This window comes from Diceros bicornis, chromosome 24 (assembly GCF_020826845.1).
Source record: "Diceros bicornis minor isolate mBicDic1 chromosome 24, mDicBic1.mat.cur, whole genome shotgun sequence".
In the NCBI taxonomy this organism is placed as follows: domain Eukaryota; kingdom Metazoa; phylum Chordata; class Mammalia; order Perissodactyla; family Rhinocerotidae; genus Diceros; species Diceros bicornis.
The window spans coordinates 28,177,962-28,200,270 of NC_080763.1; the positions used below are offsets into that span (position 1 = coordinate 28,177,962).

The window sequence follows — 22,309 nt, forward strand, 5'->3', positions numbered from 1 at the left end:
AGACACAGCAGACTGACAATACTGGAGTACTAATTGCCATTTCCCCAGATTGAGTATAAGGTTGTGGTTATGAACATAACTTATGAATAAGATTTTTTAAAAATATTCAACAAAACACTAGCAAACAGAATCCAGCAACATATAAAAAGGTTTTTATAGCATGACTAAGTGGGATTTATCCCAGGAATGCAAGGATGGTTATAATAAATAATAAATTAATGTAATACACCATATGAATAAGAATTAGGGACAAAAGCCACATGATCACATCAAAAGGTACAGGAAAAGCATATGATGAAATCCAACATCCATTCACAATAAAAGCACTCAATAAACTAGGAATAAAAGGGAAATTTCTCAACCTGATAAAAGATATCTATGACAAACCCACAACTATTATCATACTTAATGGTGAAAGACTGAATGCTTTCTCCCTAAGATCAGAAACAAGAAAAGGATGTCTGCTCTCACTACTTCTATCTAACATTGTATTAGGAGGTCATGGCAGGGCAATTATGCAGGAAAATGAAATAAAATATATCCACATTGAAAAGAAAGAAGTAAACATATTTGCATCTATTTGCAGATAACATAAAAGAGTTCAGCAAGGTTGTAGTATATAAGATAAATATACATAAATCAATTATATTTCTATACACTTGAATGATCAATCCAAAAATAAAGTTAAAAAAGCAATCACATTTACAATAGCATCAGAAGAATAAAATACTTAATAATACACTTTTTAAAATAAGTGCAAAAGTTATATGCAAAAAACTACAAAACACTATTTAAAAAAGATTAAATAAGACCTAAATAAATGGGAAGTATGTCAGTTGTCATATTGTGGTGGCTGTGTGTTGCTGTGATACTGAAAGCTGTGCCACTGGTATGTCACATACCAGCAGGGTCACCCACGGTGGACAGATTTCAGCGAGTCTTCCTAAGACAGACTAGGAAAAAGGACCTGGTCACCCACTTATGAAAAATTGGCCATGAAAACCCTAGGAATAGCACCAGAGCATTATCTGATATAGTGCTAGGAGGTGAGAGGATGGCCCAAAAGACTGCGCAGGGTTCAGCTCTGCTGTACACAGGATCACTAGTTGTCGGAATCAACTTGACAGCACTAACAACAAAGCACTGAGGAAGAATACAGGTTCAGGGTGAGGGTGAGTGATATGCCACCATCCCCATCTAACCACAATATCAGAGACAAGGAAGGGAATCAGACTGTTCTCGAGAAAGCATATTCTAAGCTATTCTATAGCGTGGAGCACATATTGAAGGCTGGAAGTCAAGAGGCTGTTACAATATTCTAAACAAGTGAAAATGGTAAGGGATTGAGACTTAAATGTTAGGGGTTAGGAGTAAGGAGAAGAAGGAATCAGTATTGATGGACAAGTTCTAGCTTAAGAAACTGTGAAATGGGAAACCTAGAAGAAGCAAAGATTTAGGGATTAAGAAGTTAACATCAGATTGGAATATGCTGAAGTTGTTAGGACTAAGAGACAGAAGTATAGATGACTAGTTGGATACATAGATCTAAAGCTCAAGAGATATGGATGAGAGATGCACATTAAAGAATCGACAGCATAGAGGAAGTTAAAAGCATAGCAATAGACAAAATAGCACATGGAGAGTGTCTGCGGAGAGAACAGAAGAGGATTTAGAAGAGAGAAACACAAGAAAAATCTAAAAATAAAGCTGAGAAGCAGCAGTTGGAAAGGCAGGAGGAAAATTCGAGAGTCTGGGGTGAGAGAACCTCAAAGAAAGAAAATACTACCACAAGATGGATATGCTCAATGTCAAAGACTGTCAAGAGGAAGGGACGGGTATACTTAGCGATTAAAAAAATACATATCTTTGTCAAAAAGAACTGCAGCTCAGCCCATCAAACCAAAATAGGACTGAAAATATGAACATCACACTGTTTATGGTGATTATGCCTACCAAGAAGAAGGCATAAAAAGGGAGATGAGGGTAGATATTCAAAACTTATTCTCTATACTTCCATATTGTTAGAATCTTTAAAAGAGAATGCATTCAATTCATTATGTAATAAAAATTATTTTAGACAATTAGTAACTTTAGATATAGGTCAGCTGGGAAATGATTCTAAAACATTACTAGTAAGTCAATAATTGATTAATTGATATAAACTAGGTAAAATAAGAGAAAGCCTATGCTATGGCTGCCTATTTCTATATTAAAACTACAATCTAAAGCTATAGACTATTATCTTTCGTTCACCTCATCAAATTCTGCCAGTTCCTCAAGAAAAATAAATAAACTGAAAAGCCCCAGTGAGTATCATATTATAATTGGCATGATACAAGGGAAAAAGGGAAAGGTTAGATGTATAGTTTCTGGAAAAGACATATTTTCAATCAAATCTTCTTGCTGTTTATTTGGCCCCTCAAACACATACACATCTTTATCCTTGCATATTAAAGAATTTAATATACTAAATCCTCAAGACTTTTTTCATGAATTTTATAATATTCTTCGATTAAAAGCTCCTTGGGAGTTGACGTATATTCATGTTCATGCACAAACACACACATGCACTACGGCTAGTACAGTGTTCTCCACATAGTGATGGCCTGACAGATGCAATTAAATGAAAAATTAGATGCTGTTAAGTTCTTGTACAGAAGTAGCACCTTGCGCTTCAGTAATAAAACAGAAAAAGGAAATGTTATCTTGAAAACAAAAAATCCAAAATTTTTGTATTACAATATTAAAAAAGCTTAATGAAATTCAAAAGTAACATATTTAGGACCTGAACACTATCAATTTGGATTATAAAAATACCACCACAGGGGCCAGCCTAGTGGTGTACTGGTTAAGTTCACGTGCTCCGCTTCAGTGGCTTGGGGTTCACAGGTTTGAATCCTGGGCGTAGACCAATGCACCACTCAGCAAGCCATGTGTGGCAGCATCCCATATACAAAATAGAGGAAGATGGGCACAGATGTTAGCTCAGAGCCAGTCTTCCTCAGCAAAAAGATGAGGATTGGCAATAGGTGTTAGCTCAGAGCCAATCTCCCTCACACACACAAAAATACCACTACAAAGAAGAGTTGGAAGGATGCATATATACCAGCCTTGATAACTCTATGCCATTTAGGCACAGTCCTAAGCAACACCTCTCAGGTAGCATTTTGGAAAACTACAGCCTCTGACTCTGCTCAACCAACTTTGTACTTATAAATTACTTCACCAAGCAGCTTCAAGGATCTAGATATTAACCATTGTGCTTCACAATTTGAGGAAGTTAGGCAAAAAGCAAATCTATAACCCTTATATCTACCTTTCAAAATTGAAGTACCTGGAGACTAGAGTACATTTTCAAAATTATTTAATCACTGTCTATCAATAGAAATATCCTAAAGACTAGTTCCTCCAGGATTAGTCTGAGATCACTATTATTTAATGTTATCACAAATGTTTAGATATTAGAATATTAAATTGATTTACTAGTATGATGGAGATAATTATCATCTTTTAACAGGAAAAAAATGAAATAAATTTGATATACAGAAGAAATACATACACACAAGATGAAATTTAAAAAAGATAAACCTGAAGGAACGCACTTAAAAAAATTAAAATCAAATATGGATTGATAAAAGGTAAGAGGTTCACAGTTGACCTCAAGAGGCCTTGAGAGAGAAGAGTAAAAGCAGTCAGATTATTCAATCTCTTATTAAGAGGAGGACCAAATGTTCTAGTACCCAGTTACTATTAGATGATATTACAGGACTTAATTTGGTTGGTTTACATCAGAGATGGCAAATGTGAATGCTAAAGGTGCCAGGTAGGAAACATCAATAAAAGTGGATAGAAAATATGTTCTCTTTTGTTTTTCTTGAAACATGTCACTCGTTCAGGTCGGTATTTTGCTGTTTTACCGTTCTGAACCACACATGGATATAAGAGATATATCCATTGCTCTTAAATCTACTTTGAGAAAATTAATACGCAAGCCTAATGATAAAATGCAATACTTTCTTCCATGTTGGGAATCAATAGAGAATGGTGGGGATTATGTCAAACTACAGTTAACTATACTAAGAATGCTTAATGAACACTCAAAAGTAACATGTTTAGGACCTGAACACTATCAATTAGAAATATAAAAACACAACCACAAAGAAGGGCTGGAAGGAACCCCTTCTAATGAGGTCATGTCCATGGTTCTTCTCAGCTCCAACAGTTTTCTACCACTTGAGAATGAAACCCTAGTGTTATCAGATCTTCTGATATCTCAAAAGGAAAACAAATTCCATGCTGCGATCATCCAATTGCTTGATTTTTTTAAATGTTCGCTACCAATTCAATTTTTAAAACCCATATGGTCCAAATAAAACAAGTCCTGTGGCTCACCAGTTTCAATCATCCAGTTTAATCTGTTTCTGCCCAGTAATTTAACAGCTAACTTAGAGAGTAACTTCACATTTCCCTTTTCTCAATGCTTTTCTCCATCCCAATCTTTGGCCTGTGTTCACTACAATTACTAGGAGGTAATAATAGAGAAACAATAAATCTGCTTTGTCAAAACAATAATCCTATTAGTTCTGGTAAAAACAAAACAAAATAAAACAATAACCAAAAAAAAACCTCTGAAACAAAGCATTAATCAGGTTTGATAGATGTTATGGACTGAATTGTGTCCCTCTCAAATTCATGTGAAGTCTTAACCCTCAACATGACTGTATTTGGAGATAGGGCCTTTAGGGAGGTACTTAATGTTAAAAGAAGTCATGAGGGTGGGGCCCTAATCCTATTGGGCTGGGGTCTTTATAAGAAGAAGAAGTGACACTCTTTCTGACTCCCAAACGCCAACTCTCCCAACCATACCCCTACATGGAAGGCAGCTGTCTACAAGCCAGGAAGAAGTCTCTACCAGAAACCAATTCTACACTTCGATCTTTAACTTCTAGGCTCCAGAAATGTGAGAAAATAAATATCTGTTGTTCAAGTCACCCAGTCTGTGGTGTTTTGTCATGGCAGCCCGAGCAGACTATTAGAACATGACCTATGGCTTCAGTTTATTCTTATGAAGCCTTTATTCCATTGCCATACAAAATTAAAAATAGGTTATAACTAGATGCTTGTTATGATTTGAATACATAGGCAGAACATATTGTTAATCCTACAAAACCAAATATCAACTTATGGAAATTTAATCAACCAATAATCAATTATGAGAATCAGTGTTTGTTAGAGAAACACCCAGCATCTTTCATTAAGTATCTTGGAGAAACAGCTTGGAACACAGTATAGGAATACTTCACCAATTTCAAATAATAATTAGCTGACAGGGTTATTAATCACAGTACAAACATCATTCTATTAACCACTCACGGGAGCATCTTACAGATTACAAAATAGACTCATTTATTTAACTACATCAGGAAGTATTGCTAAACAAACCAGTACAAAGAAAGAATTTCTAAATAAGGCAGTTTTTTACCTTCATAGTTGACAGCTTGCAATTAGGTGGGAATATTCATAAGTATCTAGTAAAACAATCAAAATGATCTTTTTAATCAGTAAGAATCCTCTAGTGAGATTTAGTGTAATAATATACTAAAGTCACTAAGGAATAACTCAACGCTAAAAACTAAGGAAAACAGAAAATTCGAATACAAAGATTATAGCTGATAAAGCTAGCAATAATATTAGGACCCATAATTTTGGTGCTTTTAACTACTATACTTCCTTTGCCAAAACTCTAAAAACAGTTTTGAAAAGAAATGTTTATACAAGAACCAAAGACAAAGAAAGAGGATGACAATTTTTTAGAATGTGCTAGGCCACCAAAACAAGAATTAAACAAGAATTAAAGCAAAGTTCAAATATAAATCAATTTCAAAATATGTCTTTCAGTAATGCTCTCTCCACTTTTCTACTTAGTTATTTATACAATCAAGAAGAAAGAAAGAATATCTCTATAATAAGATACATAGTAACAATACAAAATACTTTTCTCCCATTAAATTGAATATGTTCCATATACACAATCTAAAGAATATTTCAAACAAATGAATCAAGATACCCGAGTATTTGTATCGCATTCTGATGTCTCCATCGGAAGAAGAATAAATGATTATTCACATCCTTAAACAAGAATTAAATACTCTGGGTCTAATACTTCTAACACAATGACTGATTTAAAGAATTCACAAAACTAAAAAGAAAATATTGGGGCCAGCCCCGTGGCCTAGTGGTTAAGTTTGGCGTGCTCCACTTTGGTGGCCTGGGTTCAGTTCCCAGGCGCAGACCTAACACTACTCATCGACTGCCATGTTGTGGCAGTGACCCACACACAAAGTAGAGGAAGATTGGCACAGATGTTAGCTCAGGGTGAATGCTCCTCAAGCAAAAAGAGGAAAATTGGCAACAGATGTTAGCACAGGGTGAATCTTCCTCAGGAAAAAAAAACAAAAAAAGACAATATTCATAAATGTAGAGTTTATATTCAAGCGTAGATTACACAACCAATGGAAAGAAACAATGGCACAGAGTTCAGAGACCCAAATTCTAAACCTGTCTCGGTAACTAATTAGCTTTGTGTCCTTAGGTAAAACTCAAAATTCCTAGGGCCTCTTTCTCTTCCACAAAATGAGAAAGTCAAACTACATGATCTCTAAAGCTGCTTCCTTTATACTATTCCAAAAACAGTAGGGAAAAGTAAATGCTTGCCAACGTTTAGAACACATCATACTATAAAAACTGTGACTCTTTGGGATGATTCCAAGCAGAATAATATAGGAAAATCTCCAAAGGATTTGGAAGTATATTTTTTATCTATATAATCAAAGTTTACAATTCTGTTCAAAAAAAAGCAATTATTTGAGAATTAATATATTTACTGAAATTTAATCTGCTTGCTATTTATTCTTCGGTGATATTTAAGCTGAGGAAGTAACCTGAGTAGGAAAATGCAGCAAGCCTAATATAATTACTCTTTAAAAAAAATATTTATTGAACATTTAGCTAAGCATTGTGGTAAATGCTACAGATGCAGAGAGGAACAGGATAGACACAGGTCTTCCCTCAAAAAGCTTACATACTAAAGAAAGAGAAGAGTAAATAGGAATTTCAATACAGAGGGATAAAGGCCAAGAAGGAAAAGATCTCTAGAGCCAAAGAAAAATGTAAATTCACCTTTTGCATCTTACAGGAATAATTAGTACTGGACTCCCAGAATTAAATGTGTTTTTCTATAAACAACAGAGCACTCAGGATCCTTGCCTTGTGCTGAAGAGCAGCTGACATCAGCTTTTCTTGAATTATTCGTTATCAAAAAATGATAATTTAAGGGTCCGCCCAGTGGTGTAGTGGTTAAGTTTGCGTGCTCCACCTCGGTGGCCTGGGGTTCGTGGGTTCGGATCCCAGGTGCGGACCTACACACTGCTCATCAAGCCATGCTGTGGCAGTGTCCCATATACAAAATAGAGGAAGACTGACACAGATGTTAGCTCAGGGACAATCTTCCTCAAGCAAAAAGAGGAAGACTGGCAACAGATGTTAGCTCAGGGCTAATCTTTCTCATCAAAAAAAAAAAAAAAGATAACTTAAGATCTGGGATCAATAGTGATGCTTGCTAGTATTGTCATTCCATCCTCAGAGTGCCTGCCTATTCTAGATTTCATAATCTGTCCCTATTTTCTCACTGTGAATATCTTTGCCACTTCTCATTTCTTTCCGTGATTTGAACCTAAACTCTGATCTGTGCCTTTGTCCCTGCTTCTCTTTGGGTCTTCCTGTCCAAATGGAACTTTCTGGATATCACTGTGGTGGAAACTTTTTCAATATTTCCACTAGCTTGCCTATGTAGGACTCTGCATGCCTGTCTATTTAGATACCAACCTTTGACTAGAGTCTTCTAGTTTGGCTTGAAAATCCTGAACATCTCCTTCTCCATCACTCTCTGACATAACATGAAATATCACTTGCATATTGTCACCAAAATATTACTCCAGTCTGTCGCTTCCTCTGAATTTCTACAATTTCCTTAATTCAGACTCTTGGCCTACCTCACCCAGAGACCTGGGTCTCACCCAAAGACCTCTTAACTGGTCTCCCTGCCTTTGGTCTTCCCACTCCTAATCCACCTTTCACATCACTATCAGAGTGATGCTTCTAAAATATGAATATGAACATGCCACTCTCCTGTTCAAAATTCCTTTGTGGTTTCCTACTAAACACAGAGCTAAACCTAAGCTTTTAAAATGGCATACAATGCTCTTCTTGATGGACCTAATCTCCACCTCCTTCTAGAGCCTCATCTCTGCCATTCTCTGCCTCACACTTTCACATTGTAGTATTGCCAAATCACTTGGGGTTTCTTTGCACTTATCACGCTGTTCTCTTTTGTGCCATTCCTACAATTGTTTACTCTGCAGGCATGCTATTTCCTCTTTACCTGGGTAGCTTCAAGATTCATTCAGCTTCAAGACTCACCCAGCCTCCAGGGCAGCTTCTGCATACCTCTATCACAGCTCTTCCATATAATATTGAAATTATCTACATAAGCCTCAGCTTTTCTAGAGAAAATATGTTCCTCAAGAGGAGGGATCATGTCCTAATTCATTTTTATGTCCACAGCATGCAACATAGCATCTGGGACATGGTACTTTCTCAGTAAATTCTCTGTTAAACTGAACAAAATTTGGCCTTTACACACCTTGTCAAGATTTATGACAAAAACAAATCCCTAATCCCTGGGAACTCCTTGTCTGGTATTCCTTAACAACCGTCTCAACCCTCCTTCTCCCAATAATGTATTATTCTTACCATTCGTTGGTTATTTTATCTGTAAGCCTGGCCCAACTCTTAGTTAGACTTCATGTTTATGTTATGCCACCACTGCCAACAAAGCAATAGTGACACAATCCCCACCTAATCCTCTAGTTCTTCTAGGATTAACACTAACAGAAGAAATTCATTTGGCAGATTTATGAAAACAATTACCAAATGCCCTCAGAGGTCCTTCTAGCTGAATAGAAATTCTACTTTCCATAGAGTGTTTGTCTTCTGATTTCAGATCTTATCTTCAATACTTATAGAGCTGTCCAGTCATAGTTCATGGGAATTATAGTATGGTAGCCCATCAATAACCTCAGCCATCTTTCTAGTAAATAGATTCAATTCCTCCTTAGTCAGTTGGTCAGCGTGGTATTGCTTATCACGACCCTTTTATATGGTAGAGGAACAGTTGTCTCATGCAGTATTAAAACTCGTCTGATCAGAAGTTCAATCCCATTAAATGATAAGGGAAAATGCTCACTAGCTCCCAAATTAAAGAGCTATGATTAAGAGTCAACTCTAGCTCTCATAATTTAACTGAAATACAGCAGTGAAAGCTTTCTGTTCAGAAATGATAAAGATTTTAACTTGAAAGAAAATTCCAAGTACACTGCTCTTGTAGGAATTGTGGAGTCAGAGACAGAAAAAAGAAAAATGCTTTATTAATGCACAACAAAAGTTTCTAGCCGAAAAGTTCTGAGACAGCAAAATATGTATATTCTAAATTTCCTGTGCAGGTTGCATAAATACAAGTTAGCATTTGATTCTATCAAAAATGATTAGGAATGCACGGGATCACTGTATTTAAAAGTAAGACAGAAAATTTTAAAAGGTTGGGTAAATTGCCATGTTCACTCATAACATTGTTAGTTTCTTATTAAGAATGCCTTTTTTTTAGAGGCTTCTCTAATGCATATCTGCATTAGATATGGTGAACCTTATCTTTCCACCACTTCCCACCTGGACCTTATACATCAATCTCAGGGCATCATCTGTGTTTACTCAGATATTCTTATCCTCTGCCATTGTTATACCTATAATTAGCCAAGTGGACAACTTCTACATATTTTTTGTATGACCAAGTTTAAATAGTGCATTTTTGTAGAAGCCTTCTGTGACATGCTGGTAGCATCACACTCTCCCGTACTCCCAGCACAAACATCATAGTTCTTCCTTCTTCTGTGTTCTTTGGTCAATGTTTACATATTTCTATAACAACATAACACACGTTAAGAGTTCTTAAAATTTGTTTACATCTCCATTTTCCCTATTCACTTCTATGGTTTGCTAACACTTATATCCCCAGTGTCTGCACACAAAAAAAGTACACAATCAATAAATCTTGGCTGAATGAAAAAAGACCTTAGGTAGCAATACACATAATGGTGAGAATGTTAATTGTGAGTCTGACATGGCACGTAATCCATTTTCCCATTCTTTAAAAGGCATTGGAAAAGTCACGTACCTTCTCTGAAATCTCACTTTTCTCATACTTTTAAAGAAGGATATTGTACAGACTTAAAGGTTATTTCTTGCAATAAAATCCTAAGTTGGACCACAATTGGTCTGGTTTGCAGTACAGCTGATTTTCTTATAGAATTTAAATGGGATAGAAAAATTTCCACTTTAGTATCTTTTTTTTTAATTGAGGTAACATTGGTTTATTCCATTTTAGTATTTTAAAGCTGAAAAACACTAGTCTAAAAAAGAAGGCAAGTGTTTAAGTATTGATATTTGAATAAACAGATACCTTATGTGGTCATAATTTTCTACATATTTTAATTAATGCATTTCCAAGTTGATCTGATAGATGAAGATAGCTAATAATTATCCCACGGTGTAGAATCTTCTTGCTAAAATTAGCAAATTGTTCAATGTTATTTATATTTGCCTACCCTCCATTAAATTTAAATTATAATGCCAAAGAACCATGGAGCAGGAAAAAAACATAAGTTTTTTTGTTTTGTTTTGTTTTAGTGAGGAAGACTAGCCCTGAGCTAACATCCAATGCCAATCCTCCTCTTTTTGCTGAGGAAGATTAGCCCTGGGCTAACATCCGTGCCCATCTTCCTATACTTTATATGGGACGCCGCCACAGCATGGCTTGACGAGCAATGCATCGGTGCGCGCCCGGGATCCGAACCTGTGAACCCCAGGCCACCGAAGCAGATTGCACGCACTTAACTGCTACGCCACCGGGCTGGCCCCAGGACATAAAGTTTTCCCTTCCCATTTTGTAAATGAGGAAACAAGACACCCAGAGAGGTGATGGGATTTGCTTCAGCCACACAGAGATTTGGTAGTCTTTGAGCTCACTCTCAGAAACCAAAATACAGTTAGTATATCTGTGTGAATGAGGACTGGTCACAGCTGCCCTGACCTTGTACGCTTCCAGAGACATTGCCTAACCCAAGGAAAAGGCAGAAGAATTTGTCTCTCTGACAATCTAGTTTTAAGATTTCAACAGTTTTACCTTCTTTTATTCTTTCATGCCATGTCTATATATTTAGGTTCATGTTTAAAGATTTTATTTATTTATTTTTTTCCCCCTAAAGCCCCAGTAGATAGTTGTATGTCATAGCTGCACATCCTTCTAGCTGCCGTATGCGGGACACGGCCTCAGCATGGCCGGAGAAGCGGTGCGTCGGTGCGTGCCCGGGATCCGAACCCGGGCCGCCAGCAGCGGAGCACGCGCACTTTACTGCTAAGCCACAGGGCCGGCCCTAGGTTCATGTTTAAATGTTACACTAAAAGAATGTGGAGGTTTCTTAAAAGCATTACAATGATATCTTCCCCAGCAATAACGTATTGCAGCGTCATATGCTCAGTTATATGACAAAATGTATGGTTAGCTGAAATAGGACGCCTTGAAGGTGATAAATATTACGATAACTTTAGGATACAAAGATTAATTACCTTGCTTTCTGCTAACCAGCGATGTGGGTCATAATTAATATCAGAACCAGATGAAAAAACCTACAAAAAGAGGAAATAGCCTATTAGAGGTAGATTTTTCTCTGAAAGGAACTTACATAAATGAAATTCTTCACCATAACATCCAAAAGTTTAGTCTCTAAATTTAAGGATTTAAAAAGAAGAAAGTTTATACCAATACTCAACCAATTCCAAACCACCATTTATTTAACATGTCTATTTATATAAGCATGTATGTATGTATTGACAGTAAATATTTAGCTCAAATATAGAGACATGAATCAACTCGCACATGCTATCATTGCTAGAAAATCTGGAGGCTGATTCCACAGGGTTATGCATGGCTAGCAGCCTCAATTAAACCAGTTTATTTCATTTTTGTTTGTTTCTTTTCCCCAATCTTGTTCCATGTAATGTATTTCACAGTGGGTTAGATGTAATTACATGGAAACTTAATTCTTTGTCTCATTTATCCTTCTTTAATTTTATACTATGAGGGCCATTTTGTTTCATTAATGGTTGTGTAGAACTGACAGAAACTAATCAACATGACTTCATGCAAAATCACTTTATACTTCAAGATGTTAACAAAATCCTGCAATAAATAGGTTGTCTATATCAGCTGCCCTGATTTCCTTCACACCAATTCATCTATAAAATGCCTTGTCATCTGGTTCTGCCTTATTACTGAGAAAACTGTACTCAAAGGTTGTCATTGATTTTATAATTGTAAACACAAAGGTTTTTCTCAATTCCGACCTTCTTTGAACCTTATGCTACCTATGATATTTTTGCAGGACTTCTTTCTAGACATTTTCTGCTTAAAAATATCCTATCCCTCTGCAAGAGATGTCTACTCCTATTCTCAAATACTTCCATACTTACTAATGTGTGTGCACATCACTCCCCTAAGGAATATCATTAGGTAATTCATTTAGACATATGATGAATGCACAATGAGTGCCAACCACATGCCATATATAAGAGTGTTGTTTTCTTATATTCAACCTTTCTCTCATCCACTTTTCTCACTCAACTCTCATGCCCTCCCTGCCTTTTCAGTGAAATTCCCCTTAACTACTCTACTTCATAGTATTTTCTTCCTCTTCTCTCTCCTGTGTTGAATATTTGTAAACATCCATTTGTGGTTGATTATGCTATGTTTCTATTATTGTTTTTCATTCATCTCTGTCATAGTCACAATTAAATCTTCAGTGACCTAAGATACAGTGCTCAAGATTAAAGTCTAAAATCATTTGAGATGAGTATATTTAATGTTCATATTTTGTGATTTGCTTTACAAACTTAAATAGACTTTAGTGTTAAGAGAACAGCATTGTCCACTTACAAGTGGTGTGACTATTTCTCTAAGCTGTCCACCTATAAAGTAGCCAAGGTATAAATTAAATAAAATGAGTGTCAGCACAGTGTCTGGCACAAGAACACTATTATTACTACCAACTGCATATCAAGATGTTATCATCAATAAATAGGCTTCAAAGTCTATTATGACAAGAACACTATAACAGGCATTTGCCATAAAAAGATAGCGAGAAGCTACATATATATAGATACACACATACAAATGTATATATAGATACATACACACATATATATGTACATACAGGTCTACATATACACATAGTATATGAATATATTAGAAAAAAAGGCACTACACAATAATTATAGCTAACATTAGTTGAGTATCTACTTAGTGCAAAATATTTCACACTATAACATCTATATCTTATTTTACTTTATCTTCATAATAAGCCAATTTAGAAATGGGCCATGAATTCTCAGAGAGAATAGATTATATAACTCGTCCAAGGTCATGCATGAGCAATTTGGAAAGACGCAATTTGAACTTACTTCTGTCTTGATCCAAAGCCTATCCTCTATACTCTCTACAAATGAATGAATACTCAGACCAAATGTAACGGGAAAAGCTCTTGAATATCAATGATTGGTCTGTGAAAACGATGTCTTTAATTCAAACATTTTCCCAATTGTTTTATAATGGTGGTGGTTTATTAAGTGTCTGTCCTTAAGTTTTTAAACACTACATGCATTTACTAAAGTGGATTAAGTAAGAAATATGGCAGTTGGAACAAGAAAAATGTAATTAGAAATAATACCAATATTCCCAGGGACTTTTCTCAAGCTCATTTGTTACATACCTATGATTCAATCCATTCCATAGCACAGTCACTCTCTACATAAAAATGGCTGAAAATTTCATCAGCAATATTTCAAAAATCAACAAATAACAAAGAATTATTGGAATTATTCCATTTTTGAAAACATTTTACAAGGACTACCACTCTCTCACAGATCTCTGAACTATAAAGTAAAGAATCAGTTTTATTTTAACCAACACCTTGGGCGATTACTTTGAAGTGAGAGCAAATATTATGATCTTGGGTATTCATTTTTTTCAAGTTTATAGGAATAAAACAACACAAGTTATTAATGGAAAGAGACTCACAGCCAAAAAAAATATATTATTAAAAAAAAAAGCTTAATAGAATCTCCATTCTTTTTGATTTACTTTCCACCCGTCATTTGGATTGAATGAGTCTTTCTCTAGGGGAAGAGGTGTGAAGACTCATTCCCAAAATCACGCCATTCCTGAAAACCTATTAAAGAATAGGGGTGCTTTTCAGAATATGTTGGAAGGATAATTTGCACCTCATAAAGAAATAAAATATTTAAGCAACCTGCTATCTGCACACTATGTTTTAGCCTGCAATTGCCCATAACAAGGTTTATATATCTTATAGCATGATTCAAATGTTTCCATTTTTACATCTCTACTTGATTGAAAACAAACTGTCCTGACACAAATACTTAAATATAGAATAAACACTGCACTGTTAATATGTGCTTCTTTTAGATGAAATTAGGATTTCAAGGCTATACATGCTTTAAATATACATAAACAAGACAAGTATTAAATTAAAAAAATAAGCAGCATTAGACAGAAAAAAGAATAAACCAGCATTATAACAGGCCCTATAACAGGCCCCATAACAGGCCTGAAAGAGTTTTTCCCCTAAAGCCAATTACTTCTCACATTTGGCTCATAGCACTTTCAAATTGACATCCGAGCTTTTTAAAATATATATATGGAAATACACATTGTAAAAATTCCATCAACTCTACCAACTTCTATCAGTCGAAATATTTCTGGTAAAGTTGAATCCTAAAACACCTTCAACTGCAAGAGTGGAATTACTGTTTTACTTTCTTTAAAACACCACTTAAGAAAGAGGGGGGAAAAAAAAAAAAGCATGAGAAGGAAAAGCAGGCAAAAAGAAGAGAAAGTAGTATGAGAAGGGAAGATCATTTTCTAGGAGAAAAAAGATGAATGACAAAACAAAAAGAAGAACTCCCGATGAAAAGTAAAAGAAAAGCACTTACGCATAATACTATAATTTGAATGCTGTCATACCATCAAACGAAATAAATACCGGGGTGAATGATGGCTACACAGTAACATGCTATAGCTATACCATATCAAAGCAATGCAATGTTCTCTGTATGTAATATAGCAGTACTAAAACTAGAGGTGATAGAGGTGCTTACCTTCAAGGAATTAAGAACATCCATGATTACTTCTGTTTTTATCTATCATCTTACTAGAACTATAAATTGAGTAGCAAGATTCCATTTTAATGACAGGAAAACCAAATTAAATATAATTTGTTTGAACAGGGAAGGCAAATAGCATAGCATTCACTTGTCTAAGCTCCACAGTTAGATGTCCAAGGTCTGAAGTCCTAGTTCTAAAATTTAATTAGATATATGGCCAGGGGCAAGTTCCTTAAGCCCTCCAAGCCTTGCTTTCTCTTGTATAAAATGAATTTAATCATTTAAATTCAGGAGAGGGTGGTTTTGGGTGGTAAGGGAGAGAATGCATAACCATACTTATCACAGTACCTGTAATATATGTAATATAATACAATATAATAGTACTCAATAGATGTTAGCCAGTAATATACTAACAACAGAAATGCCTGTGATAATGAAAAATTCAAAATCCAGGCCTCTTGACTCCAAGGATATTTTTCTAGTCAGAACTGCTGCCTCTCTTGTAAGACATTCTCTTTTAGAGTCAGACACAGGCAATTCAATGGAGTGACAGCACGCTTTCTCTCATCAGGACTGTGCAATAGATACAGTACCTCATTCTAAAAAATGCAAGATATTATTTTGTTTCATAAAACTTTCTGGAATAAAAATGTGACTACCATGTAACCATGTATTAAAATCTTATTATAATTATACATTCGGAAACTAACTGAAAGGCACAATGAGAACTCATAATTACTTTCAATTTCTCCATGGAGTCCCTGGAGAAGGTTTTACATGCTGCATCAATTTCCTTTCCTATCACACCAAGAATGGATTCCTGTTCAGTCTCCAGACAAAGAAGTTGATCCTTGAGCAGCAGTCTGGCCTCTTCCATTCTCCTTAAGTGCTCTTCTTCATTGCTTATATGTTTTTCCTAAAGCATTGATAAGAAATAAAAACAGAAGTTAATTATTAAGTGGAGGTAAGAAACACCTGCAATATCTGTACAACCAATTCAAAGAAGTGTGTTAGAAAACAGATCTGACTCCGTCAGTCCCTTTACTAAAATAAAATGTTCTGCCTACTCATTAACTGAGGTCAAGTTATATAGATTTCAGAAGTAGAGCATAGAAGGAACTTGTGAGTGGATACTTGGCAAAGAAAACTATAGTAATTCTGTACCAAAAGAAAAAGAAGTTAAAAAAAAAAAAATCCTTTACCATTTTAATAACATAATGCCATTAATGGATCAGACAGTAAAAGCTGATGCCACAAACTGACTTTAAGCTTTCAACAAGTATTAGCAAAACACTAGAAAATGTAAAACGTCAGGGCCGGCCTGGCAGCGCAAGCGGTTAAGCATGCACACTCCGCTGCGGTGGCCCGGGGGTTCGCAGGTTCAGATCTTGGGCATGCACTGACGCACCGCTTGTTAAGTCATGTTGTGGCGGCATCCCATATAAAGTGGAGGAAGATGGGCACGGATGTTAGCCCAGGGCCAGTCTTCCTCAGCAAAAAAGAGGAGGATTGGCATCGGATGTTAGCTCAAGGCTGGTCTTCCTCACAAAAAAAAAAAAAAAAAGTAAAATGTCAAATAAGATAGTGTTAGTTTCTTCATTTCAGAAAAAGATAAGTGTTACTACCTTTATCTCATCAAAACATAGTTTTTAAAAAGTCTAAGTTTTCAAATGCAGTCATACTGCATAAATGCTTTGGGTCATGAAAATTTGATAAAAGCAAGATGAAGGCACTTTTCAAGTAAGCAAACATATTTATTGAAAAGGGGTTTGTAAGGAACTCTTTAAGAGATTACGAAGACTTAGGGGCCCCCTCTAAGCAAAATAATTCTTAACCATTTTGATTACACAATTTCATTACTAGAGAAATTCAAGTGGATTTGCACAAGACTTGGAAGAAAATGACAGAATCACTATAATTGTAAGCATAAACGTGGACCAAAAAATCACGATGGCTGCCTAGTTTTGCCTTCCGTCATTACATAGTAGCCCAATCTTCTTCACCTACCTAATATATACAACACAAGCAGGAAGATTACGTGGTCCACAAACCCAGCTTGAACTTAAAATAACACAGAGATCTGTTCGATGAAAATTAACCATGAAAGGTAGAATGGTATTTTAGAAGAATAATCACACATATTTCCTTTCAATTTAACTTACTTTAAGAAACTAATGAAAAACCCTCTGCCCCAAAAAAACAGAGTCCTTTCACAACCTGTCTTCTGCCCTTCTCTCTGGCCTCATCTGCCTCCTTTCCACTCTCTCATATTTAACTACCTGCTGCTTCTCAAATATGCCTACGTGTCTCCTCCAACCACATCTGATGTGTAGAATTCTGCTTAAAGTTGCACTATTTCAAAATGGAGCTGGTAGCCAAGAGACAGCATTTATCTTGATGAGTACATCATCCCGGTCTGGATCTCAGCTTTGCAAACTTAGGAACTGGATTGTCTTTTCTTTTTGGTACTCTGAGTGGAGTCATCTTTCAGCAGTAGAGTAGCATTAAGCTCACAAGAGACTACTGTACAAACTAGAATACCACTCAATTAACTACATTAGTTTACAATGAGAATCATAACTGCCATATGGATCAGAATGCTCGTGTCAGCATAACCAGTACATTGTCTCCCTCTGGATCAATCTAGATGGGAAGGCAAATTATAATCAGAATGTTGCTTAATGAACAGGAAATTGGAGCAAAGGGAGTTTGTTTTATGAACCAATATTTAAACGACATCATGACAATGGCAGCCTGGTGTGTCCATCTTCACACCAGGGATTTACAAACCACAATAACAAGAGTGCTCCATTCTCTTGGGCAGTGTCTAGATGGAAACTGCTGAAGTACATCTCCCTAACTTTCTCCTCTACCCACATTCAGTTTCTGCCCAAACTCTCCCTGCTGATGGATTTCACATCTCTTTAGGTATATTGATATCTTCACTAAGTCTTGCTCTTATCTAGCAGCCTTTCTGAAAAATTAACATCCTGGCTCTGAATAATATTTGATGATTTTATAGTTTACTTACTAGAAAGCAATCTTATTGTCAAGTCCCTAGGTGAGGTTACTTGCCTCTGTATCGTTGCTATGTACCTACCACCTATACTTCTCATCTTTCAAAGTTTATCCTTCAAGACTCAGTCTCCTTTTTTTCCTGATCTCCCAACACAGAATGTTCCTACAGCATATTATTTATATCAGAGTTTTAAAAAATGTATCAAGCTGTAATATAATTATTTGTTTTTGCACCTGTCTCCCTCAATAAACGTAATTTCAGAAGACCACAAAATATGTGTAGAATCATCTTTAAACTCCCCAACTTTGCAGAATAAGTGATTTAAGCACTTTCAGAAGACTCAAACTCAACACTGCAAAGATCATTCATCAATTACCATGCAGATCTCTACACTCAGAGGCTACTGAGGTGTGCTCAGTATGAGGAAACTGAAGTTTCCTCTATATATACATAGGCCTCCAGAGTGCTGCAGTGTTCTTGCTGGTGTGATGTTAATATGTGCTTGCCCTATAAAAGCAGGAGCCTTACCTATCTTGTTCAGGGGTTACTCATGTATTTAGGGACACTGTTCATACTCTAAATCCAGGCAATTCACAAGGATGCTCTAATTGATCTTTCTTATTTTCCTCACAGCCATCTTTCTTTCATCCACCATCACTTCTCTTTGCTGTTACTTGACTCTTATTAATAAGAAGAAAAAACTATTTCCATATTTTGATATTCTTAAGAATGTTGATATTGTCAGAAAAGGCTCTATAAGTTCAATCTCTTTAGCAAAGACAGAAAATTTCATTATCCACTTCACTATCCTCTGTGACACAGCATGCCATGTCCAATCTCCCTTTGAAGTAAAACTCACAGAACTATGAACTCACATGGACCTTAAAGATCAGTGGATTCAACTACCTGTTCTTGCAGAAATCCCTTCTTTGACATTTCTGACAGATGGTCATCCAACTGCTATATGACCAGCTCAAGTTTCAAGGAACAGAGTACTTGACAAAACTGTAAAATCTCTCCATTAGTCTAAGTGCTATACTCAAGAATTAAAGTAAATAGATGAATCCTCCCCTACTACTAAATCTTCCAATGTTCCAGGTAAAGATCCATGTTCTTTTATTTAACTAAGTTCCAGACACTGCACCATACTGATTTTCCATCCTCTACATGTGCTCCAAGACCCTAAATGTAAGAGTTAAGTAAGTTCTTCCATTCTGTACTTAAGCAACTGTAATTTGACTTATTCATCCATTCAACAAACTCTTATGGAAGACCTACTACAGCAAGACATTCTTCTGGGCACTAGGGATAGAGTGAACAAGATAGATATGGCTCCTGCTCTTATAGGACCAACAAATATTTCCATGAAATTTCATCACTTTTGTTTTGTCCCATTCTTCTGGCTTGAGAATATCTATTTGAATACTAATTGCAGCACTCAACGAATTAGCTCTTTCTCCCAGTTTCACGTTTCAGAAATAGCTCTACCAAGGGAGCAAGAACAGCCAATTCTGTGGCAGCAGTGAGAAACTGGTTGATATTAATCCAATCATCTTGTCTGATTTGGGGGCATATAGATTAATAAGGGCAGATGATAATATTTAGGCACTATTATGGCTAGTCCCTAGTCTTCAAGTGAATTCAGAGACAGCAGTAATTCTACAACAAGATTACCAAAAATCTACCATATTTCTAGAGAAACAGAGGAAGACAAGGTATTTTAGAGACCGTTTAGAAATATGGAAGACATAGTCCAACTTCAATGTTTCAGCATGAATGGACACAGATGCCTGGGTCTTGAGAATATAAGGAGCTTCTTTGGGGGGTGGGGAAGATAGATCTAGATGAAGCCAACTATAGCAGTCTATGTGATCAAGAAGAGAGATATCCTAGACCATGGCTGAGTTTGAGAAAGAACCTTAGAGAACAAACGCAATCTTTAATTTTACAAATGAGGAAATCAAAGTTCAGACAGATTAAGTAACTTGACAAAAGTCAAAGAGCCCACAACTCGTAACCTCAGTCCCCTGACTCCCTGACTAGTGCTCTTGATTAAAATGCTAGAAAGATCAAGGTCTTAAAATTGGAGTTTAGAGAACCAGTGTAAAAAACTCAGAAAGTTATCAGCAGGTTATGTGCAGACTAATGTAGTCTTAAAGTAGAAAGAATAACTCAAAAAACATTTCTGAATGAGCCTTATCATTACAAATGAAAATATATGATGTATTGGCAAATTTAGAATGGATCACCAAAAAAGAAAAAAATCCATTGACCATGCACAATATCCTAAACTTTTAGGGGTTATCCAACTATACTGGAGATGTACTCTGTGTACACATAAAATCTGCTCTTGGCAGATTTCAGTTAAAAAGTATACTAATAATACACTAAGCAAGGTATGGTTCCACTGTCAAGAGAGCAAAGGTTTTAGGAAGCTTCCATTTCAGGACAGGAAAGGCTTATATTGTTGACATGTGTATCTAGAGGAAATAAAAAGTAATACTGCTCACAATCTCATACACACACACGTGCACACACACACACACTGTTGACTGGCTTGATCAATGGACCTGTAATTCAAAGGATAAGAAATGCTCCTCTAATTATATATTTGTGTTGTGGCATGCTCTTTACAACTTAGAACATTCACTTTCCTAAAGGCTGTACAGATTATAAGGAGACATGATCTTAATGGAAATTGAACAACTTCAATAAAATTAGAGCATATCCAAAATGCTGTCTCCTTGGTAAAAGCTTATGAGATTCCTTCAATGTCTTAAGAGTTCCAGAAAAGCCACTTTATTTCCAATATGGTTATTTCATGAAATGAAAACAGTTCTTCACACACCTTAACAGACACATTATGGTAAATAAAGCACACTCACACAACTAAATAAATCATTAATTTACAAAGCTAAAGTTTTTCCTTTTCTGAAAACTAACTTGAATAAGCAAGTGTTACAATACTTCAGCCCCAAGGCCATCTTTAATACATCAGCAGGCGGTGTGGGAGAGATGGGATAAGAGGTAAAGAAAGATCAAATAATATTAAAGGCTGAAATTAAAATTAACACAATGTAATTCAAAGTCATTGGCAGTATGGCTTATTGGAACTATAGACCTGCACACATCACCTAAAAAGTTTTGAGAAAGACTATTTCTGTAACTCAAGATGACTATTATGCCTAAGCCTTAAATCCAGGACACTAGTATTACAAGGCAAATTATGAAACTATCCTGAACAAAAATTGGATCTGTCTGGAAGCCATTTATCTGACTCTCTAAAGAAGGCTCACATTACTTATACCAACAGAGTTGACTCAACTGCAAGGAAGTTAAGATACAATATGAAATGCCAACCAAGACAGAAAATGCAGCACGACTAAAAGAGAAGGATCTACTATGGATATTACAGAAAATTTGAAAAGAGTTTGATCTGGAAAATTACCACACTGCACTTCAAACCGTCTTGCAAAACAGCCAATAAATAAATAAAGAACACATTACACGCTGGTTACACCATAACTCCTTTTTTCAAATTTATTTCTTAAAAATAAAAGACCTTATACGATGGTGAACATATTAAATTCAAAGTATGGCTATATATTCAACACTTAGATTGATATCAGAAAATTAACAAAAAAACAAAACAAAGCAAAACCAATTCTAAAATCAATAGTTCAGATCAGTTTGAAAAAAATCTCTATGGATTCAACCTATGTATATCCTTTCCCCTCTGTGAACCCAATACTATTCAGGAATAAAGAGGAGAAGGGAAGGTCATAAACTAAATTTTTTACTCGTTACAAAAGTCCAATAACATGCACCTCCTTCCTCACCCACGTGGAGATTATAACAACAACAGATAACCTGAGCTTTTAGGAACACTAGGTGCCCCTTCTCTACGCTCTCGCGGTTCTTTATACAAGCTTCTGTTAT

The 22,309-nt window shown here is 35.8% G+C and overlaps 1 protein-coding gene across 10 annotated transcripts in view; it reads right to left on the reverse strand.

Moving 5' to 3' along the window:
- CEP128 (centrosomal protein 128) overlaps positions 1–22,309 on the reverse strand; it is a 393,976-nt gene that overhangs the window by 232,436 nt on the left and 139,231 nt on the right. For all 10 annotated transcript variants that reach the window (XM_058567480.1, XM_058567475.1, XM_058567474.1 and 7 more), the window contains 2 exons: positions 16,091–16,267; positions 11,740–11,799 (listed from right to left, as the gene is read on the reverse strand). In XM_058567480.1, the coding sequence (XP_058423463.1) occupies positions 11,740–11,799; positions 16,091–16,267 (237 nt within the window). The remainder of the gene's footprint in view (positions 1–11,739; positions 11,800–16,090; positions 16,268–22,309) is intronic.